Source organism: Meles meles, chromosome 1 (assembly GCF_922984935.1).
Source record: "Meles meles chromosome 1, mMelMel3.1 paternal haplotype, whole genome shotgun sequence".
Taxonomy (NCBI): Eukaryota; Metazoa; Chordata; class Mammalia; order Carnivora; family Mustelidae; genus Meles; species Meles meles.
In genome coordinates this window covers 185,077,754-185,096,541 of record NC_060066.1, presented here as the reverse complement: position 1 = coordinate 185,096,541, position 18,788 = coordinate 185,077,754, and the positions used below count along the sequence as shown (strand labels likewise).

The 18,788-nt window shown below is 37.2% G+C and overlaps 1 protein-coding gene across 14 annotated transcripts in view; it reads right to left on the bottom strand.

Annotated features, from left to right (window-relative positions):
* SCMH1 (Scm polycomb group protein homolog 1) overlaps window positions 1-18,788 on the bottom strand; it is a 182,533-nt gene that overhangs the window by 101,894 nt on the left and 61,851 nt on the right. For 10 of the 14 annotated variants that reach the window (XM_046005959.1, XM_046005952.1, XM_046006008.1 and 7 more), the window contains 2 exons: window positions 18,394-18,417; window positions 8,860-8,930 (listed from right to left, as the gene is read on the bottom strand). The exons of 2 other annotated variants lie outside the window; for them this stretch is intronic. In XM_046005959.1, the coding sequence (XP_045861915.1) occupies window positions 8,860-8,930; window positions 18,394-18,417 (95 nt within the window). The remainder of the gene's footprint in view (window positions 1-8,859; window positions 8,931-18,393; window positions 18,418-18,788) is intronic. 2 more of the 14 variants (XM_046006016.1, XM_046006025.1) reach the window with 1 other exon arrangement.

Sequence of the window (18,788 nt, the reverse complement as noted above, 5' to 3'; positions counted from 1 at the left end):
ATGAACCTATCTTGACACACAATAATTACCCAAAGTCCACACTTTACACTAGGGTTCTTTCTCGGTGTGAATTTTGTGGTTTTGAGCAAATATATAATGACAGGTATTCATGATTATAGGATCATACAAAATAGTTTAACTGCCTTAAAAATTCTCTGTGCTCTGCCTATTCATCCCTCACCCACTCAACCACTGATCTTTTTAGGGTTTCCATAGTTTTGCCTTTTCCAGGATGTCATATAGGTGGAATCGTATAGTATGCAGCCTTTTCAGACTGGCTTCTTCCCCTCAGTATATGCAAGTTAAGTTTCCTCAGTGTCTGTTCATGGCTCAATAGCTCATTTCTTTTTACAGCTGAATTATGTCCCATTTACTGGCTACACCACAGTTTTTTCATTTACCCACTGAAGGGCATCTTTATTGCTTCCAAGTTTTGGCAGGTATGAATAGAAGTGCAATAAACATCTACACACAGGTTTTTGTGCAGATGTAAGTTTTAAAATCCTTTGGGTAAATAGCAAGGAATATGACTGCTAACTGCATATAGAAAGAGTATGTTCAGTTTTGTAAGAAATCAACAAACTATCCTACAAAATGGCTGTACAATTTTGCCCTCCCCCCAGCAATGAATGAGAGCTTCTTTCGTTCTACATACACGTCAGCTTTTGGTTATGTCACTCTTCTGGATTTTGGCCATTCTAATTAGTGGGTTGTGGTATCTCACTACTGTTAATTTCTATTTCTCTGATAATAAATGATGTAGGACATCTTTTCACATGTTTTTTTGGTCATCTGTATGTCTTCTTTGGTGAGGTGTTTATTAACATCTTTGGCCCATTTTTTAATCAAGTTGTCTTCTTTCTTATTTTTGAGACTTTTAAGTGTTCTTTGTATATTTTGGATAACATTCCTTTATCAGATATGCCTTTTGCAAATATATTCTCCCAGTCTGTGGCTTGTCTCCTTATTCTTCTGAGTGTCATTCCCAGAGCAGAAGGTTTTAATCTTAATGAAGTCCAGCTTCTCCATTATTTCCTTCATGGATCATGCCTTTGGTGTTATATCTAAACAGTCATCACCACACCCAAGGTCATCTTGTTTTTCTCCTATGTTATCTTCTAGGAGTTTATAGTTTTAAGTTATACATTTAGTCCATGGTCTGCTTTGAATTAATTTTTGTGAAGGGTGTAAGGTTTCTGTCTAGATTCCTTTTTTTCGTGTGTGTGGCTATTGTTGTTTAAGCACTACCCATTGGGGGAAAAAAAAAATTATCTTAGCTCCATTGTATTGCCTTTGCTCCTTTGTCAAAGATTAGTTGCCTTTACTTTTGAGGAACTATTTCTTGGCTCTCTATTCTGTTCCACTGATCCATCTGGCTCTTCTTTTGCAAATACCACACTGTCTTGACTCCTGTTTCTTTATAGTGGGCCTTTAAGTTGGGTAGAGTCAATCCTCCAACTCTGTTCTCCTTCAATATTATGTTGGCTATTCTAGATCTCGTCTCGCTATATAAACTTTAGAATCAAATTTTTCCCACAAAATAACTGGCTGTAATTCTGATTAGGCTTGGATTGGATCTATAGATCACATTAGGAAGAACTGTCATCTTGGTAATAAAACTAACACCTATCCTTTTTTCAAAAAAGATTTTAATTATTTATTTGAGAGAGAGAGCACATGCAAGCAGGAGGATGAGCAGGTGGAGAGAATCTCAAGCAGACTCCACACTGAGCCATGGAGCCTAATGTGGGGCTCAATCACATGACCCTGAGTTCATGACATGAGCCAAAATCAAGAGTCAGATGCTTAACTAACTGAGCCACCAGGTACACCAAGCCTTCCTATTCTTGAACATCAATATCTCTCCATTTTTTTTAAGTTTTTTAATTTCATTTACTAGAGTTTTGTAGTTTTCCTCATATAAATCTTGCATATATTCTGTTAGATATATATCTAAGTATTTCATTTTTGGAGGTGCTAACTGGAATTGTGTTTGTTTTTTTTTTAAAGATTTTATTTATTTATTTATTTGACAGAGAGAGAGATCACAAGTAGGCAGAGAGGCAGGCAGAGAGAGAGGAGGAAGCAGGCTCCCCGCAGAGCAGAGAGCCCGATGCGGGGCTCGATCCCAGGACCCTGAGATCATCACCTGAGCCGAAGGCAGCGGCTTAATCCACTGAGCCACCCAGGCGCCCCTGGAATTGTGTTTTTAATTGCAAATTCCATTTGTTCATTACACTATAAAGGAAAGTAATTGACTTTTATATATTAACCTTGTATCTTACCAATTTGCTGTAATTGCTTATTAGTTCTAGAAGGGCTTTTTGTCAATTCAAGTTTGCTACAGAGACAATTATGTCATCTGAAAACAAAGAGTTTTATTTTTTCCCTCCCAATCTGTATATCTTTAATTTTCTTGTCTTATTACAGTATCCAAAACTTCCACTATGATATTGAAAAGGAGTGGTGAGAGGAGATGACCTTGTCTTGTTCCTGATCTTAGCAGGAAAGCTTCTCATTTCTCACCATTAATTATGATGTTGGTTACGGATTTTTGCAGCAATTATCAGTCTGCATAACTATTCTGATATTTATCCATATTGTTGAATTAATCAATAATTCTTTTTATTGCTGAGTTCATGTTGATAAACATTTGGTGTGTTTCCAGTTTTTTGATTATTACAAATTAATCTATGAAAACCCATGTATGAATCTTTGTATGGAAAATATACATATATTGCTGCTATTGTAAATGAGAGTTTCTCTTCCATTTTGTCTTCTATTGAGTTACTTTTAACCATAGTACTAAAATATAAAAACATTTTTTTCCAAGTTAAAGATGTATTATTCAATTCCTAATTTAGTGATTTTTTTTTTTTTTGGCTGAGTAGTTTGTTGACGTTTTTTGCCAAACTATATTTTAAAGTAATTGAATCATTTTATGTTTTCACCAGTAGCTTATGAAAGTTCCATTTACTCCACATCCTTGCCACTATTAGGTCTGGTGAGTGCTTTTTGTCAGAGACGTTTAAATAAATGGATAGAGATATCTCATTATCATTTTACTTTGTATTTCCATAATGAAAAAATGTTAACCATCAATTCATGTACTTATTTGTTACCCACATATTTTCTTTGGTGGTTGCTCTAATTTTTCAATCTGAATCATTTTCCTTCTTCCCTCCCTAAAAGCCTCCCTTTTTTTTTTTTTTTTTTGGCCTGGTCACATTGGTAGTACAATGCTGAATGGAAATGGCAAGAGCAACATCCTTGTCTTGTTCCTGACATTAAGGGAAAAGCATTTAAACTTTTACCATTAAGTATGATAGCCTTAAGATTTACATAGCTGCCTTTTAGGGGTTAGGATTTAGGAAATGCCCTTCTATTTCTTCCTTTCTTTCTTTTTTAAATTTTATTTATTTATTTGACAGAGAAAGACATAGTGAGAGATGGAACACAAGCAGGGGGAGTGGGAGAGGGAGAAGCAGGCTTTCTGCTGAGCAAGGAGCCTGAGGTGGGGCTGGATCCCAGGATCCTGGGATCATGACCTGAGCCAAAGGCAGATGCTTAATAACTGAGCCACCCAGGCATCCAAATGCCCTTCCTTCTATTTCTTGTTTCTTGAGAGTTTTTATTAGTAATGGACATTGGATTTTGTCAATGCTTTTTTGCATCTACTGAGATGATCACACTTTTTTTTCATTAGTGTGTTCATATGGTAAAACACTGATTGACTTTTGAATGTTTAATCAACCTAGCATTCTTGGAATTAAGTTCCACCTGGTCATGATTACATATTGCTAGAATCAATTTCCTAGAATTTTCCTTAGAATTTTTACAAGTATTTTCATGTGAGATGTTACCTTGTGGTTATTTTTTTGGCAGTATCTTTACCTGATTTTGGTATCAGAGTAATACTTGCTTCATAGAATAAGCTGGAATATATCCCCTTCCCTTAAACTTTCTGGAAGAGTCTGTGTAGAACTTGTATTACTTTTCCTTAAACGTTTGAAATAATTCACCAGTCAAGTCATACAGGCCTGAAATCTTCTTTATGGGAAATTTCTTAGCTATGAATTCAACTTCTGTTACAGCAATAGTGTTATTCAGAACTTTGGTAATCTGTGTTATTCATGAAAATTATCCATTTCAATGAAGTTGTCAAATTTAAAGGCATAAATTTGTTCACAATATTCCTTTATTAGTCTTTAAATATTTGTGCAATCAATAGTGATGTTACTCCTTCCAATTCTGACATTAATAATCTGTGTTTTCTCTCTTTTATTATTGATTAATTAAAATAGAGGTTTATCATTTCTATTGATATTTGCAAAGAATCAGCTTTTCAGCTTTTGGCCTCAATGATTTTCTCTATTATTTTTCTGTTTCTTCTATTATTGGTATATGCTCTGACCTTTATTTCCTTTCCTCTGCTTACTTTAGGGTTAACGTGTCCTCCTTCTCCCCCTCATTATTTAAAATGGAAGCTGAGGTCACTAGATGAAATTCTTTTTGGTATCACTGTTTAGTGCTCTAAGTTCATTGTAAGGACTGCTTAGAAGCAATCCATAATTTTGAAATTTTCATTCCCATTCAGTTAAAAATATTTTCTAATGTCCCTTTTAATTTCTCCATACCCAAGGGGTATTTAGAAATGTGTTACTTAGTTTCCAAATATTTGGAGGTATTATTTTCCAGATAACTTAAAATTTTTTTTAAATTTTTTCAGTGTTCCAAGATTCGTTGTTTATGTACTATACCCAGTGCTCCACACAATACATGCCCTTTTTAATACCCACCACCAGGCTCACCCATCCCCCCGCCCCCTTCCCCTCTAAAACCCTCAGTTTGTTTCTCAAAGTCCATAGTATCTCATGGTTTGTCTCCTCCTCCGATTTCCCCAACTCACTTCTCCTTTCCTTCTCCCAATGTCCTTCATGTTACTCCTTATGCTCCACAAATAAGTGAAACATATGATAATTGACTCTCTCTGCTTGACTTATTTCACTCACCATAATCTCCTCCAGTCCCGTCCACATTGATACAAAAGTTGGGTATTCATCCTTTCTGATGGCCAAGTAATATTCCACTGTATATATGGAGCATATCTTCTTCATCCATTCGTCCACTGAAGGGCATCTTGGCTCTTTCCACAGTTTGGTGATTGTGGACATTGCTGCTATGAACATTGGGGTGGACATAGCCCTTCTTTTCACTACATCTGTATCTGGGGAAATACCCAGCAGTGCAAATGCAGGGTCATAGGGTAGCTCTATTTTTAATTTTTCCAAGTAACTTTTTGCTATTAATTTTTAATTTATATTCAGTATAACCCAAGAACATACTTTTTATTACTTATATCCTTTTAAATTTATCAAAACTTACTTTATGGTCCAGAATATGGTCTAACTTGGCAAATATTCTGTGTGCACTTGGTAAGAATGTATATTCTACTGTGCTGAGGGTGCTCTATACATGTCAGTTAGGTCCAGCTGGTTGACAGTGTTGTTAACATCTACTATTCACTTGCTGATTTCCTACTATGTGTTCTTTACTCATAGACGGGAGTATTAGAACCCCATCCATAAATAAATTTAGGTTTATTCATTTCTCCTTACATTTCCTTTTTTTAAAATAAAACTTTTTAAAAAAGATTTTATTTATTTATTTGACAGAGAGAGAGATCACAAGTAGGCAGAGAGGCAGGCAGAGAGAGAGGGGAAGCAGGCTCCCTGCTGAGCAGAGAGCTCAATGTGGTACTTGATCCCAGGACCCTGAGATCATGACCTAAGCCAAAGGCAGTGGCTTAACCCTCTGAGCCACCCAGGCGCCCCTCTCCTTACATTTCTATCATTTTTTGCTTCATGTAAAAATGTCTGAAACATTTTCATGATGAAATTACCTATTTTTATCTTTGGCAGTATTCTCTACTCTGAAATAAACTTCGATATTAACATTGTCATTTTAGTTTATTGTGGCTAATATCAGCAAGGTATACCATTTTCTATCCTTTTACTTTTAACGTGTTTGTATCTTTATAGATAAAGCATAATTTCTTGCAAGAAATTAAGTTGTTTTTTTATTTAATGTGACAATCTCAACCTTTTAGCTAGGGCATTTAGACCATTTATAATCAAATTGATTACTGATATGACTGGATTAAGCCTAACATCTGTTATTTATTTTCTATTATTTTAGTGGTTGCTCTGCTGTTTATAGTAAACAAATTTAACTTATCAGTCTATCTTCAAGTAAATAGTATAATAAGAATCTTACAAGAATCTTACAACAGTATCTTTAAGATGTCTCCTCTCCTGGGCATTTATGTTATACATTTTACTTATTCATCTGTTATCACCTGTATAATACAATATGATTATTACTATTTACATGATTATCTTTGTAGAGATTTAAATAATAAGGATAAACACCAGGGGCTCCTGGGTGGCTCAGTGGGTTAAAGCCTCTGCCTTCAGCTCAGATCATGATCTCAGGGTCCTGGGATCGAGCCCCGCATCGGGCTCTCTGCTCAGCAGGGAGCCTGCTTCCCTCTCTCTCTGCCTACCTCTCTGCCTACTTGTGAGCTCTGTCAAATGAATAAATAAAATCTTTAAAAAAAATAAGGATAAACACCTGATGTATTTGCTCTTGTAATAACAATTACCAGGGACTCTCATTCCTTTTTATAGATTTGTAACTCCAGCTGGTATTATTTTTGGAAGGTCTTTTGACTGGGTATAGAATTCCAGGTTGACAGTTTTTGCTTTTGGTACTTTGAACATGTTACTCAACTTCCTTGATTGCATAGTTTCTGACAAGAAAATATAATGTTGTTCTTATCTTAGTTAACCTTTACATAAATTGTCTTTTTTCCTCTGGCTGTTTTTAAGATGTTCTCTATTGCTAATTTTGAGCATTTATGATATGAATTAATGTAATTTTCTTCTTGTCTTTTATGTGGGGGGGATTCATAGAGCTTCTTCAATCTGTGTATTTACAGTTTTCCTCAATTTTGGAAATTTTCTAGCCATTTTATCTTCAAATATTTTTTCTGTCCCTCATCTCTTCTCCTTTGGGCACTCTAATTACATGGCCTATGAAGTTATCCCCTGGAAACTGAAGTTATCCTTTGGCTCACTGATGTTATTTTTCATCTTTTTAAGATTCTTTTCTCTCTCTGTGTTTCATTTTGGATAGTTTCTACTGGTATGCTTTCAAGTTTACTGATCTCTTCTGCCATTACTCCTATCCAGTATACTTTTCATTTTGCACCTAGCAGTTCGATATGAGTCTTTTAATATTTTTCATGTCTCTGCTTAACTTTCAAACACATGGAATACAATTAAAATACACGTTTAATGTTTTTGTCTGCTATTCTAAGATCTATATAGATTCTGAGTCTGTTTCAATTGGTTGATATGTTATTCTGCTCATGACTGATTACGTTTTCCTGCCCCTGACATTTCACTTTTACCTGTTGGTTGCTGGTTATTTTTGCATTTCTTCTTGTGCTCTGTTCTTAAATGCACTTAAATTACCTGAAAACACTTTGATCATATTGAGTCTTGCTTTTATGATTTGTTAGGCAGGTCCAGAGAAATGCTCATTCTAAGGTTAATTATTTCCCACTGACGAGTAAGATTGTTCCAAGTTTTCTGACCCATGACACATGAATTCTGAGGTTTTCCAGTCTAGCTGGTGGAATCAGGCATTATCCCCAGCCCTGTGGGAGTGTGAGGCTCTATTCCTTACAGTATCAATCCTGTCAGATGGTTTTTCTCTTGGCTTTGGGTAGTTTCCTCATCTGCATACATGAAACAACATCACTTCGCTGAACACTTGAAGAGGGTTTTCTGCAGATCTCTGTGCTTTTCTTTCTGTGCAGCTCTCTCCTCTTAGGCACTCTGTCCTCTAAATTCTAGCCATCTTGGTTTCTCCTCTCAGTTCTGTCTCTTCAAATTAGGGAGCCACTGGCCCAACCTGGGCTCTTCTTCTATGGGCCACAGTCTGAAAACTCTCTTAAGGCCGTAAACTGGGAAGTCATGAGGGGCTCAACTCATTGTTTTTCATTGCTCAGCTATCACTGTACTTGGCTGCCTGATCTTCAGTAACTTGAAAACTACTATATAATATACTGTCTTTTATCATTATTTCTGGTGGAAATATGAATTTAGTCCCTATTATTTCAAATGAGCAGAAGTCCTGGATTTGTATTTTTATTTAGAACACAGACACAATTCGAAGTGAAACGCAGACAACTTGAGGAAATAAACACTTGACTAATAAAGGAAGGAAGGTATAAATAACTTCCTGATGTTTAGCTCTGCCTAGCACCAGTATACTTTGTTTACCAGCTTATCATGTGCTGAGATAGGCAGCATTATCTGTGCATTCTGTGGAACACTTACCCCAATATGGGAAGGTATGAGAAACCTCTAATAAGGTCCTAACATACTCTCCAGTGGAACTTGGTGCCAGTATTCTTATGGGAAGGGAAGACTGTGGCTGGAGTGTTGCATAAAGAGAAATGAATATTGCTCCACTTTCAAGCACTGTCTACAGGCTATAACTCTGCTTCCTATCTGTCTCAATTAAGAGCTTTAATAAAAATTAGGTATTGTTCCCAGGAACAAAACATAGCTTCAAAGAGGCTAAGACAAGAAAAGGTGTTACTTGGATGAAATTGGAGAGACTGTCTACTGCCAAAATTCATGAATTTTGAGTCTTGAGCTGTATTCTTCCCACAGAGGTTTATTCTGGGGCCTTCACGTGAGAAGTACAAGGGCTTGTTTTGCTTGTCTCAGGATCAGAACAAACCTACTTGCCTCCCACCTACTAAAGATGTTGAGAATCAATTACCTGCTTGAAGCAATGGACAGGCGCTGGGACTGAACATGTTTCTTTTAGGTATTTGTCCCAGGTAAAATGACCTGTAAAGGAAATAGAAATCTCTATCACAGTCAACTTCCTAAAAAGTGCTTTTGGGATGTAATCTACTCTAAACATTAGGCCATTTTTGGACTTTCTCTGAGTATAAGAAAAAACTTATTTTCCCCTATTGGGCTCAAAAGAGTATTAGGGGTAGAAATCTAGGTAACCTAAGTGGATCATTTTATTTTTTATTTTATTTTATTTTTTTTTAAGATTTTATTTATTTATTTATTTGACAGAGAGAGAGATCACAAGTAGGCAGAGAGGCAGGCAGAGAGAGAGGAGGAAGCAGGCTCCCCGCAGAGCAGAAAGCCCGATGCGGGGCTCGATCCCAGGACCCTGAGATCATGACCTGAGCCGAAGGCAGCGGCTTAATAAGTGGATCATTTTAGATCAATGTTTTAAAATCATGGTCTGAAGATGACCTTCACATGGTTTTCATGTTAGTCCCTAAAGGGATCCAAAACGCCAGAGTGAGGTATACCAATATCTCAGAGAAGTGTCCAGGAAGCTCTGGACAGCTGAACAGAAGACGTAGAGAGCGGGTGAGGAGAATCCTTCTGAACGCCCTGTCTCCTGTTGAAGAGATCCCTTAATACCATCAAATGATAGCTTTCAACACCCAGTACGGTTGGATCCCATCCTCTCAGCTTAGAGAGAATGGAGGAGAGATATAGGGTAATATGGTTTGATGGCAGCAAAAACTGGAATGAGTGAGATTATACTTGAATCCTCACTCTCTCTCACACACCCCTAAACCACTCCCATTCCTGCCACGGCTGCATTGCTCTGAGCTGCAAAATGACAAAGATGTGGTAATTTACAGAAAAGTAGGTCCTTGTAGCATTTCTGAGAGTAACTAAGAATAAGTAAGGGAGTCTACAGGGTCTTTTAGCCTCTTGAAGTGGGCTTTAGAGCCTCTCAAAGTTTGAGGAACACTAATACCCACCTAGAGGTGACCCCATGATGGTGCAGGGAAGATCCCAGAGACTCTCACAAGCTAAAACACCAAGGCAAACCAACATTTCTTGAAGTTTCCTCTGCAATGGAGCAGCACAGGGCCACTTTGGACCATATAAAAAGCACTAGATGCTAGGAATAAAAACGATTCGCTGAATGATGAAATCTAAGTCACTTCAAAGATGATGCCAGGACTTTATACTCTATTGACTTTATAGCTTCTATTTTAAAACTGGTCGCTTTCCCACCATCCTTAAGCAAGCCAAACAGATTTGGCTGGATCACAGTCAGTTCTGAACCACTTCATGAACTCGCCGGTGATTAACTATCTAAAATATAGAGTCCATAGGGTAAATGAGATGGATATTTCCTAGAATCAAGATTTGAGGAGCTTATCAGAATGTAATAAAGAGTATGCTCTTAGCTGAAACATCCATAAAGCAAGGAATGAATACAGTCCATCATTATTTGCTGTTAGGAAAAGAAAACACTACAAATTACTATTTTATTCTTACAAATAAAGGATTAAGTCCAATAGCAAGCTGGGATTTGAGTGAACTGCAACTCTTGAAAGTCCAGCATCTTGGACTTTCAACTCTTGAAAGTCCAGTGGCAACACTGTCCACTAAAACTTTCTGTAATGATAGAAATGTTTTGTGTCTGTATTGTCCAGTTAAGGCAGCCACTAGCCGCATGTAACCACTGAACACTTGAAATGTAAATGAGGAATTTAAGTTTAAATTAATTTGATTTAATTTAAATTCCTACATCTGGGTAACAGCTACTGTATTAGTGCAGGTCTAGAGGTTTGGTCAGTCCTGGGTAATTGCTTGTAGTAGCTTGAGCTTTGACCGCAAGCACCCAAGAGACTTTGGTTTTAAAAATTATGGCAGCATCAGGGGTACCAAAATAACTAGGATATTAAATACAGTTCTCTATTACACATCAATTATGGTAATCAATCCCTGTTATATAGGCAAGAAACCTCACATCTTTCTCCCTATAGAGAACACCCAATACCAACTGAATGAAAAGGAATCTCCTTGTTAAAAGCAGTTCACCCACTGTGATTGAACCATACTTAGATTAGCATTTTTCTTAAATTTTACTGCTTAGGCATCCTAAGGCTTTGTCTCTTAATTTCAGGTAAATTGAGATAAATTGACTTTTTCTGACACAATAAGAATGCCTGAGCACCTACTATAATGCCCATAATGCCATCATATCTACTACATCTCCAGCTACACACACACATACACAAATATGGACAGGCAGCAAAGTGCAGATCAGGGAGGTGTTGGCAAACTTTCTTAAAGGACAAGACAGTAAAAATTTTACTTTTGTTGGGCCATACAGTCTCTGTCATAAATACTCAACTGTGTACTGTAGCCTGAAAATGGCCACAGACAGTATATATATGAATGAACAGGGTTGTGTACACTAATACTTTACTTATAAAAATAGGTAGTGGGCTGGATTCACCAACCCCTGGCATATTATTATTGATTCCCAAATGTTACTTATCATCAGACTCTCCTAAATAATTTTTCTCACTTCTTTAAATAGAATTTTAGGCCCCAGCTTCAGAGGTTCTCATTCAGTAGGCTTTGAGTGTGGTCTGAAAAATCTGTATTTTCAAAGGTTCCCTAAGTAATTCTGATTCACATCTGTGTCTAGAGATTACTGGTGTAGTTTAAAGTATGTAATATTCAGAGTCAGAAGATGGTGGATAAAGTCTTGTGTTTTTTTTTTTTTTTTTTAAGACCTTATTTATTTACAGGTGAGAGAGAGAGAGAGAAAAAAAGAAAACATAAGCAGGGAGGAGGGGCAGAAGAGGGAGAAGCAGACCCCTACTGAGGAGGGAGCCCAATGCAAGGCTAGACACCAGGACCCTAGGATCACTCACGACCTGAGCTGAAGGCAGCCACTTAACCAACAGAGCCACCCGGGCTCCCCTAAAGTCTTGTTTCTATAACTATCTTGGATAAGTTATTTAATCCTTCCAAGCATTAGTTTACTCATCAGGATGGAGATAATATCTATCATGCAAAATTGTACATGTACTCACTCATTCATTCAATATTTATTAAACTTCCAAGTACAAAGGCACTGTGTTAAATGTAAGAGGAACAAGATAGACATGGCTCCTAAATTCATAAAGCTTGCAGTTTAGTAATAAGCAGTGATATTAAATAAATAATAACACAAATAATCTGGTACAATTATGATCAATGTAAGTTAATGAGGTGGTACAGGTTGCCTTGAGAATGCAGAATAGGAAAAATCTAATTCATTACGGGGTCAAGGATTACTGTGAAGATTAATATTATTAACTCATTTAAATATAATGTTTTATAGTTTACAGAGTGATCTTAATTATTCATTCAATTGGTGTTTGAATATTCCTCTACGTGCCAGGCAGTATTCTCAGTGCTAGGGTAAGACAGGAGGTTCCTGCCCTCATGGAATTTACATGCTGGTGCATGATGAGGCACAGTTAACATATAACCAAATAAATAAAGTAATGAGTGATAAGTATTTGAAGGAAATAAAATACTGTACTACACAGAGGCTGGTAACTATCTTAAATGGTGAAGTTATGGACAGATGCTCTACACAGAAAACACTGGAACTGAGACGTTACAGGTAAGAAAAAGCCAGTCATCTCATTTATATTACTGAATAATGTTTATGAAAGTTTTCTTTAAACTCTAATCCGTACCCCTTGACAGTTATTATTAGGAAGTAAATTCCCTGCCGTGAAGAAAATTACACACTACAGAGAAGTACCTTTAAAAAACTGAAATTCCCCAAAATGTAAAGCACAAGGATCCACCAAGTCAAATGCATGAATCCTCTTCCTAATACTCATTCATTCAACAAATACTTATTGCACACCTACCATGCACCAACCCTAGTTCCAGGCACTGGTGATAGATAGCAAAGAATAAAATAGCCAAAGTCTCTGTCCATAAGGAGCTTACTCTCTGAGGGGGAAGAAAAACAATAAATAAACAAATAAATATATGTCAATTGGTTTAGAGGGCAACAGAAATACTTTTTATTTGGCCTTTTTCAAATAAAGAAGAAAGCAAGGGAAGGGGGAAAGAGTGCCGACGGGGTGTGTGTACTATTTTAGGCAGATGGTTAAAAAAGGCATTTTGATGAAGCGATATAAAAGTTGAGACCTGAAGCTCCCTCCAGTCTTCGCTTGAATACTTCCAAGGCTGAAAACCCCCTTATTCAGTTATTATTCAATAGTACAAATGGATAGACTTTACCCTTTATAGTTGGGCAAAGTCTGCCTTCTTCTAACCTCTACCCATTGGTCCCAGGCATAATATGTACAATCTCTCTTTCTAAAGATGTCCCAAACCCCTCAAATGCTGCTAATCTGATCTGGTTACATGAGGTACCTTCACCCACGCTGGCTACTATTTGGTCCCATTTCTCTATAATAACTCCACCCCATTCCACCTTAAGTGCAGAACCCAAATTCCTAAGAGAAAGAAAGACAATCATAAATCATAGTCTTTAGATCAGAAATTCTACTCCAAGATTACTGTCTGAAAACTGTTCCATTGCTTATATGTGCCATAATTCACATTAATTAACAAAAGTATTTGTTAAATAATCTCAATGGTTATTTGAGTGTTTTCTAATTTTTGATGAGTATTTTTGTACACACATCTTTTAACACTTTTAAGATTACCACTTGAGGGCAAATTCCTAAGGGGCAATTAATGAACAAAGAGCAGACATATTTTTATTTTGATACAATATAATTCCTATCAGTAGTGCATAAGAATATGTTTCTTATAGCCTTTTTCTTTAATTTTTTTTTATTTACTTGACAGAGAGAGCACAAGTAGGCAGAGTGGCAGGCAGAGGGAGAAGGAGAAGCTGGTTTCCTGCCAAGCAGGAAGTCCAATGCGGGGCTTGACCCTGGGATCACGACCTAAGCTGAAGGCAGAGGCTTAACTGACTGAGCCACCCAGGCACCCCTGTTTCTTACATTCTTGCTAAAACTGCTTTAACATTCTCTATACTTGTGATAAATCTTAGCAGAGAAGAAAAAAAAATACTGTTATACTTCTATATGCAATTCTTTGATTACTAATAAAGTTAAAGATCTTTTTAGGCTTATTAATCTATCTGCATTTTATTTAATCATTCTTCACTGAGGCATTCTTCAGTTTTCTCAGATTCTAAGAGTTCCATGTAGATTAAAGATATTAGTCCTTTGCCTGAGACACTTGTCCCAGTCTTCTAGGATTTGCCCTTCAATTTCTCAGTCTTGTTCTTATGACTTCTGGCTTTCATATCATGCTTTCGTCACTTCAGTATACAAGAAATATTAACCATGTTTTCTTCTAGGATTTCTCAGGTTTCATTTTTTTTACATCTAAAAGTTTGCTCTACTTTGAATTTAGTTTGTGAGACAGATAAGGCAAAGATGTTGCTTTCCTTTTCACCTCTATTCAATAAATGTGCTCACCACCATTTATTAAATAAATCAACTTCTCCCCACTGATTTGAAATGTCACTTTGATCGCATATTAATTTCTTATATACATTTGTGTTCTGTCCCTCTCATCAGTCTATTCCAGCATGAGGAACACTTTGTTTCATGCAATTTCAAAACCAATCTAAACAGAGCAAGTACTTTTCATAAGGCATACCCTCAACCACGCTTTCTTGGCACTTTCAAAAAAATGTTTGTTTTTTTTTAAGATTTTATTTATTTGATAGAGAGAAATCACAACTAGGCAGAGAGGCAGGCAGAGAGAGAGGAGGAAGCAGGCTCCCCACGGAGCAGAGAGCCCGATGCGGGGCTCGATCCCAGGACCCTGAGACCACGACCTGAGCCGAAGGCAGAGGCTTTAACCCACTGAGCCACCCAGGCGCCCCTTCTTGGCACTTTCAAATGATTAATAAGTTATGGCATAACCAGAACTAACAAAACCCAGTTAATTAAAATGTCTAAAGTTTAAGTTTATGAGATACACAGTGCTGTTCATTCTCAAAACAGTGTCCATAAGCCTTTTAGATGAGGAATTTGATAATTTTTAATGAATCAACTAAATATAAAACACCAAGCCCCCCCCCCCCGCAAAATGTCTGACTCTCTCTGTTTCTCAGAACAAATCCCACCATTTCTCAGTTCCCGTAACATCCTATTCACACCTTTATTTTCATACTCTTCACATCATACCATCACCATTATTTAAGTTCTTTACAGGTAGCCGCTATCTTTATTATTATTTTTTAAATCTTCACTGATTAATACAGTGCCTGACACTTAACACAGGCTCCTTAAAAGTACAGTGAATGAAAGTGAGTGAAAAGAAGAAGCAGGTATGCAGGTATGCCACAGTGCTACTCTGTTCTGGACTAGTGAAATCACACCCGGGATATTACATTTAGTTCTGGGAGCTATAGTTTGAGAGGGACAGAACAAACCAAAGCCTAAATGGTGACCTAAGTGGTGAAGGGACACAAAACCTCATCACCTGAGGGAGCAGCTGAAAGAATGATGAACATTCAGCATGAAGAAAAAAACCAAAGTCTTAGAGCCATTTTTCCATCTATCCATCCAGCAAATATATTTATCGTGTGTATCAAAGTATTGTGCCGGGTGCTAGAGATACAACTGTGATCAAAATATCGTTCTTGCCCTCACAGAGCTTCAGTGAGGGGCAGAGATGAAACCGCCAACTGTAATAAATTATGCTACGTGCTGTGCTTGGCTAGGAGGGTGCTACAGGAGAACTTGTGGAAGGATCCCCAGAGGAAGTAACCTCTCCACTTCTAAGTTAAAGTGTAGAAGGATAAGCAGAAGTCAGTCAAGGAGAAAGAAAATTCTTTTTTTTTAAAGATTTATTTATGTACTTGAGAGAGAGAGAGAGAGAGTGTGCATACAAGCAGGGGATAAGGGCAGAGGGAAAAGCAGACTCCCCGTTGAGCAAGGAACTTGCTGAGGGTCTCAATCCCACGACCCTGGGCTCATCACCTGAGTGGAAGGTAGATACTTAACTGACTGAGCCACCCAAGCTCCCCAACTTATCGCTGACTGAGCCACCCAGACACCCCAAGAGAAAATTCTTTTAAGAATTTTTTTTTTCAGACTGAAAGAAAAGCATGTATAAAGGGCCAAAAGTAAAACAAGGTAGTATTAAAATCTGAGTATTTTAGTATGGCTAATGGGTAGAGTTAATAAAATAGTAGTTTAGAAAAAAGGCTTTAGATCAAAGTGGTGTTCAGGGACCAGAGAACCTCCTATACCACATTAATGAGAGGAGGAAGCATGGAAGGTTCTGGGGGAGGAGGCATTCTCTCTGCAGTGTGAAGGACGGATTAGAGGGAGACAAGGCTGGAGGCAGGAAGTCTAGTTAGGAAGCTATTCTAATAATCTAGGTATGAGATGGTAGTTCTTCAACTAGGAAGGTAAGAGTGGCAAGGAGAAGGCAGTCCTTAACACTTTCTAATAACTATAAATAATAGTCTAATAACTATTTCTAATAACTAGAAATAACAATTTCTCATACTAGAAATTAACTTTTCTAATAACTAGGCTGGTGAGTGAAAAATTGGCTAAACTATTCTATATTGCCCTAAAAGTTGTAAGTATCATAGACAGAATTTAAAAAGAAACAGATTTTGGCCCAATAAATATTTTTCTGAATATGAAGCAAGTTCCTGAGGAGGCTATAAGTCTCCAACAAATTTGAGGAGTTCAAGACAAGGCATCTTTATAAGATACTCAAAATGTCCAATTTTGAAACGCTAAGCCAAGTTAGATTATTTTGAGGCCTCTTCCAATCTCTGAAATTCTAGAAATCTACTGAATTTCATTTCAATTTGATATTTGGGGTTGCTCTCCATGCTTGATGGGGAAATGAAATATGCAGGATTAACTCAACAGTGGCTGTGCCTAGCTATGCCTGTGCTATGTTAGCACAGCCTCTACTCCTTGCACAAGGAAAAATATACTTTCAAATTTTATGAGTATCCACTTTTCACAATCAACAAAAGAGACTGTTCACAGCATCCCCTGTCACTGAACCATACGGAATTGTCACCATTCATATTAGCAACAGAACCCAGCTCTGAGTACCTTCCATATGCCTACACCATGCCATACAGTGTTCACTATCTCTCACATTCATTAAAACCTGAAAAGTAGGTTTTATTCCCAGTTTGAAGATGAAGAAATAGGCTCAGAAAGATTAATTTTCCCAAAGTCACAAAACTGGTAAGTGGGGAATAGGAATTTGAACCAAGGCCTATCTGATTCTCATGTCTATGCTTTTTCTACCATACACCAGTGCCTTAGAAAGCTTGAGGCAAATTTGAAGTCGTTAAAAAGTGATTCTCATTTATTGCTTATCAAGTGCTAAGCCCTTTACCTGCATTATTTCATTTCTTCAGCTCATATTCATAGAATGCTTCACTTCAAAGATTGTTTCAAGATTTGACTTAGAGTTATGTCTGAGGCTAATCCCTCAACAGAATGAAAATAACAATCCTCCAAAGTTGGAAAGTATTTGAGAGTATTTTAAGATGCTTTCACATCCATTAGCTCACGTAATCTTCTTAAAAACCCGTGAAGTAGGGAGAATGGGATCACTATGCCCATTTTCCAAGCTAGAAAACTATGGAGGAACATTTTAAAGTTTCAAAGTACAGCTGGCTTTCAAAGGATCCAGGAGTTCTGACTCCCAGTCTAGTGTTCTGCGTTGTCCTCTCTGTCAGTGGGCAATAAAAGTAATGTTCTTGGAAGAAAAGGCAAGAGGGAGCATAAAGACACTGATAATAATAGAGCTGAACATGTGAGGTTGCAGTAACAAAATATACAAAAATATCTGAACAAAAACCGATAAAGGCATTAGAATAGTCATACTTATGTTACATATAGAAAGACTTTAAGGGACTAAGAAGACTGACATTTGTTTATGTAGAAATCCTGAAGACTGATTAAGAATGATTAACATTATTTCTCAAATCCTAGTCCTGAGACACACCCTGTAGGGATGAAAATTAAACGTAGTAGCAGTTTGACTCTTGTTATTTCAACTGTTAATATTTCTGATTGTATTTAGTTAAAAAATTTAGAAAATCTTTAGGTTAAACTTCAGTTCAATATATCTCATGAATAATTTCTTTTGGGAAAATCCCTCCAAGTTCTAATTTACAGACAGTCAGGGTTTGCATTAGCTATGGATTTGGTGAGTGAAGAGAAGCTTCCTGTATGGGCCTCCTTGGACTCTGTGTAATTAACTACTCTCCCCTCCCCATCTTTGTTAGCTTGGTCTGCGCCTCCTGATAAGAAGGGTTTGGCCTGACAGCTCAGAGGACTGGCTGCATGGGCTCCTGAGGCAACTGAGCACAGGACTCCCTAGTCCATGAGACAGACAGCATGGCATTCTTTTCCTAGTCACACTCTAATGTCTGGTTTGGTTAGTACCCATATTCAACAGAAATACAAGAAAGAAATCTTACCTAGTTCCAGGATGTCAGTAGCTTCTATTAAAGGAAAAAAACGTTACAGCATAAGTCATTGTGACAAACATACCAAAAGGATAAAAAGGTGACGTTCTGGGGTAAAATGAAGACTTGAGAGTTTGTGTAATCCAACCCTCTCATTTTAAAAGATATCTGAGTGTGTTATTAGTGTGTTACTAGTAGTTGTGGAATATATCACCCAATTCTGCCTCACTCCCAAGGCTAAAGTCTTAGATAATTTGGAATTACCTGTACTCAGAGTCTAAGTTTCCTGATTTCTGGTTTAAAACAAAGCAAACTGCTTTGGGCAGATACCTCTACAAACTATAATATTTGCTTGTGTGTTAGCCAGTGAGTGTTTTGTACCACAGACCTCTAACAACAAAGGTTTC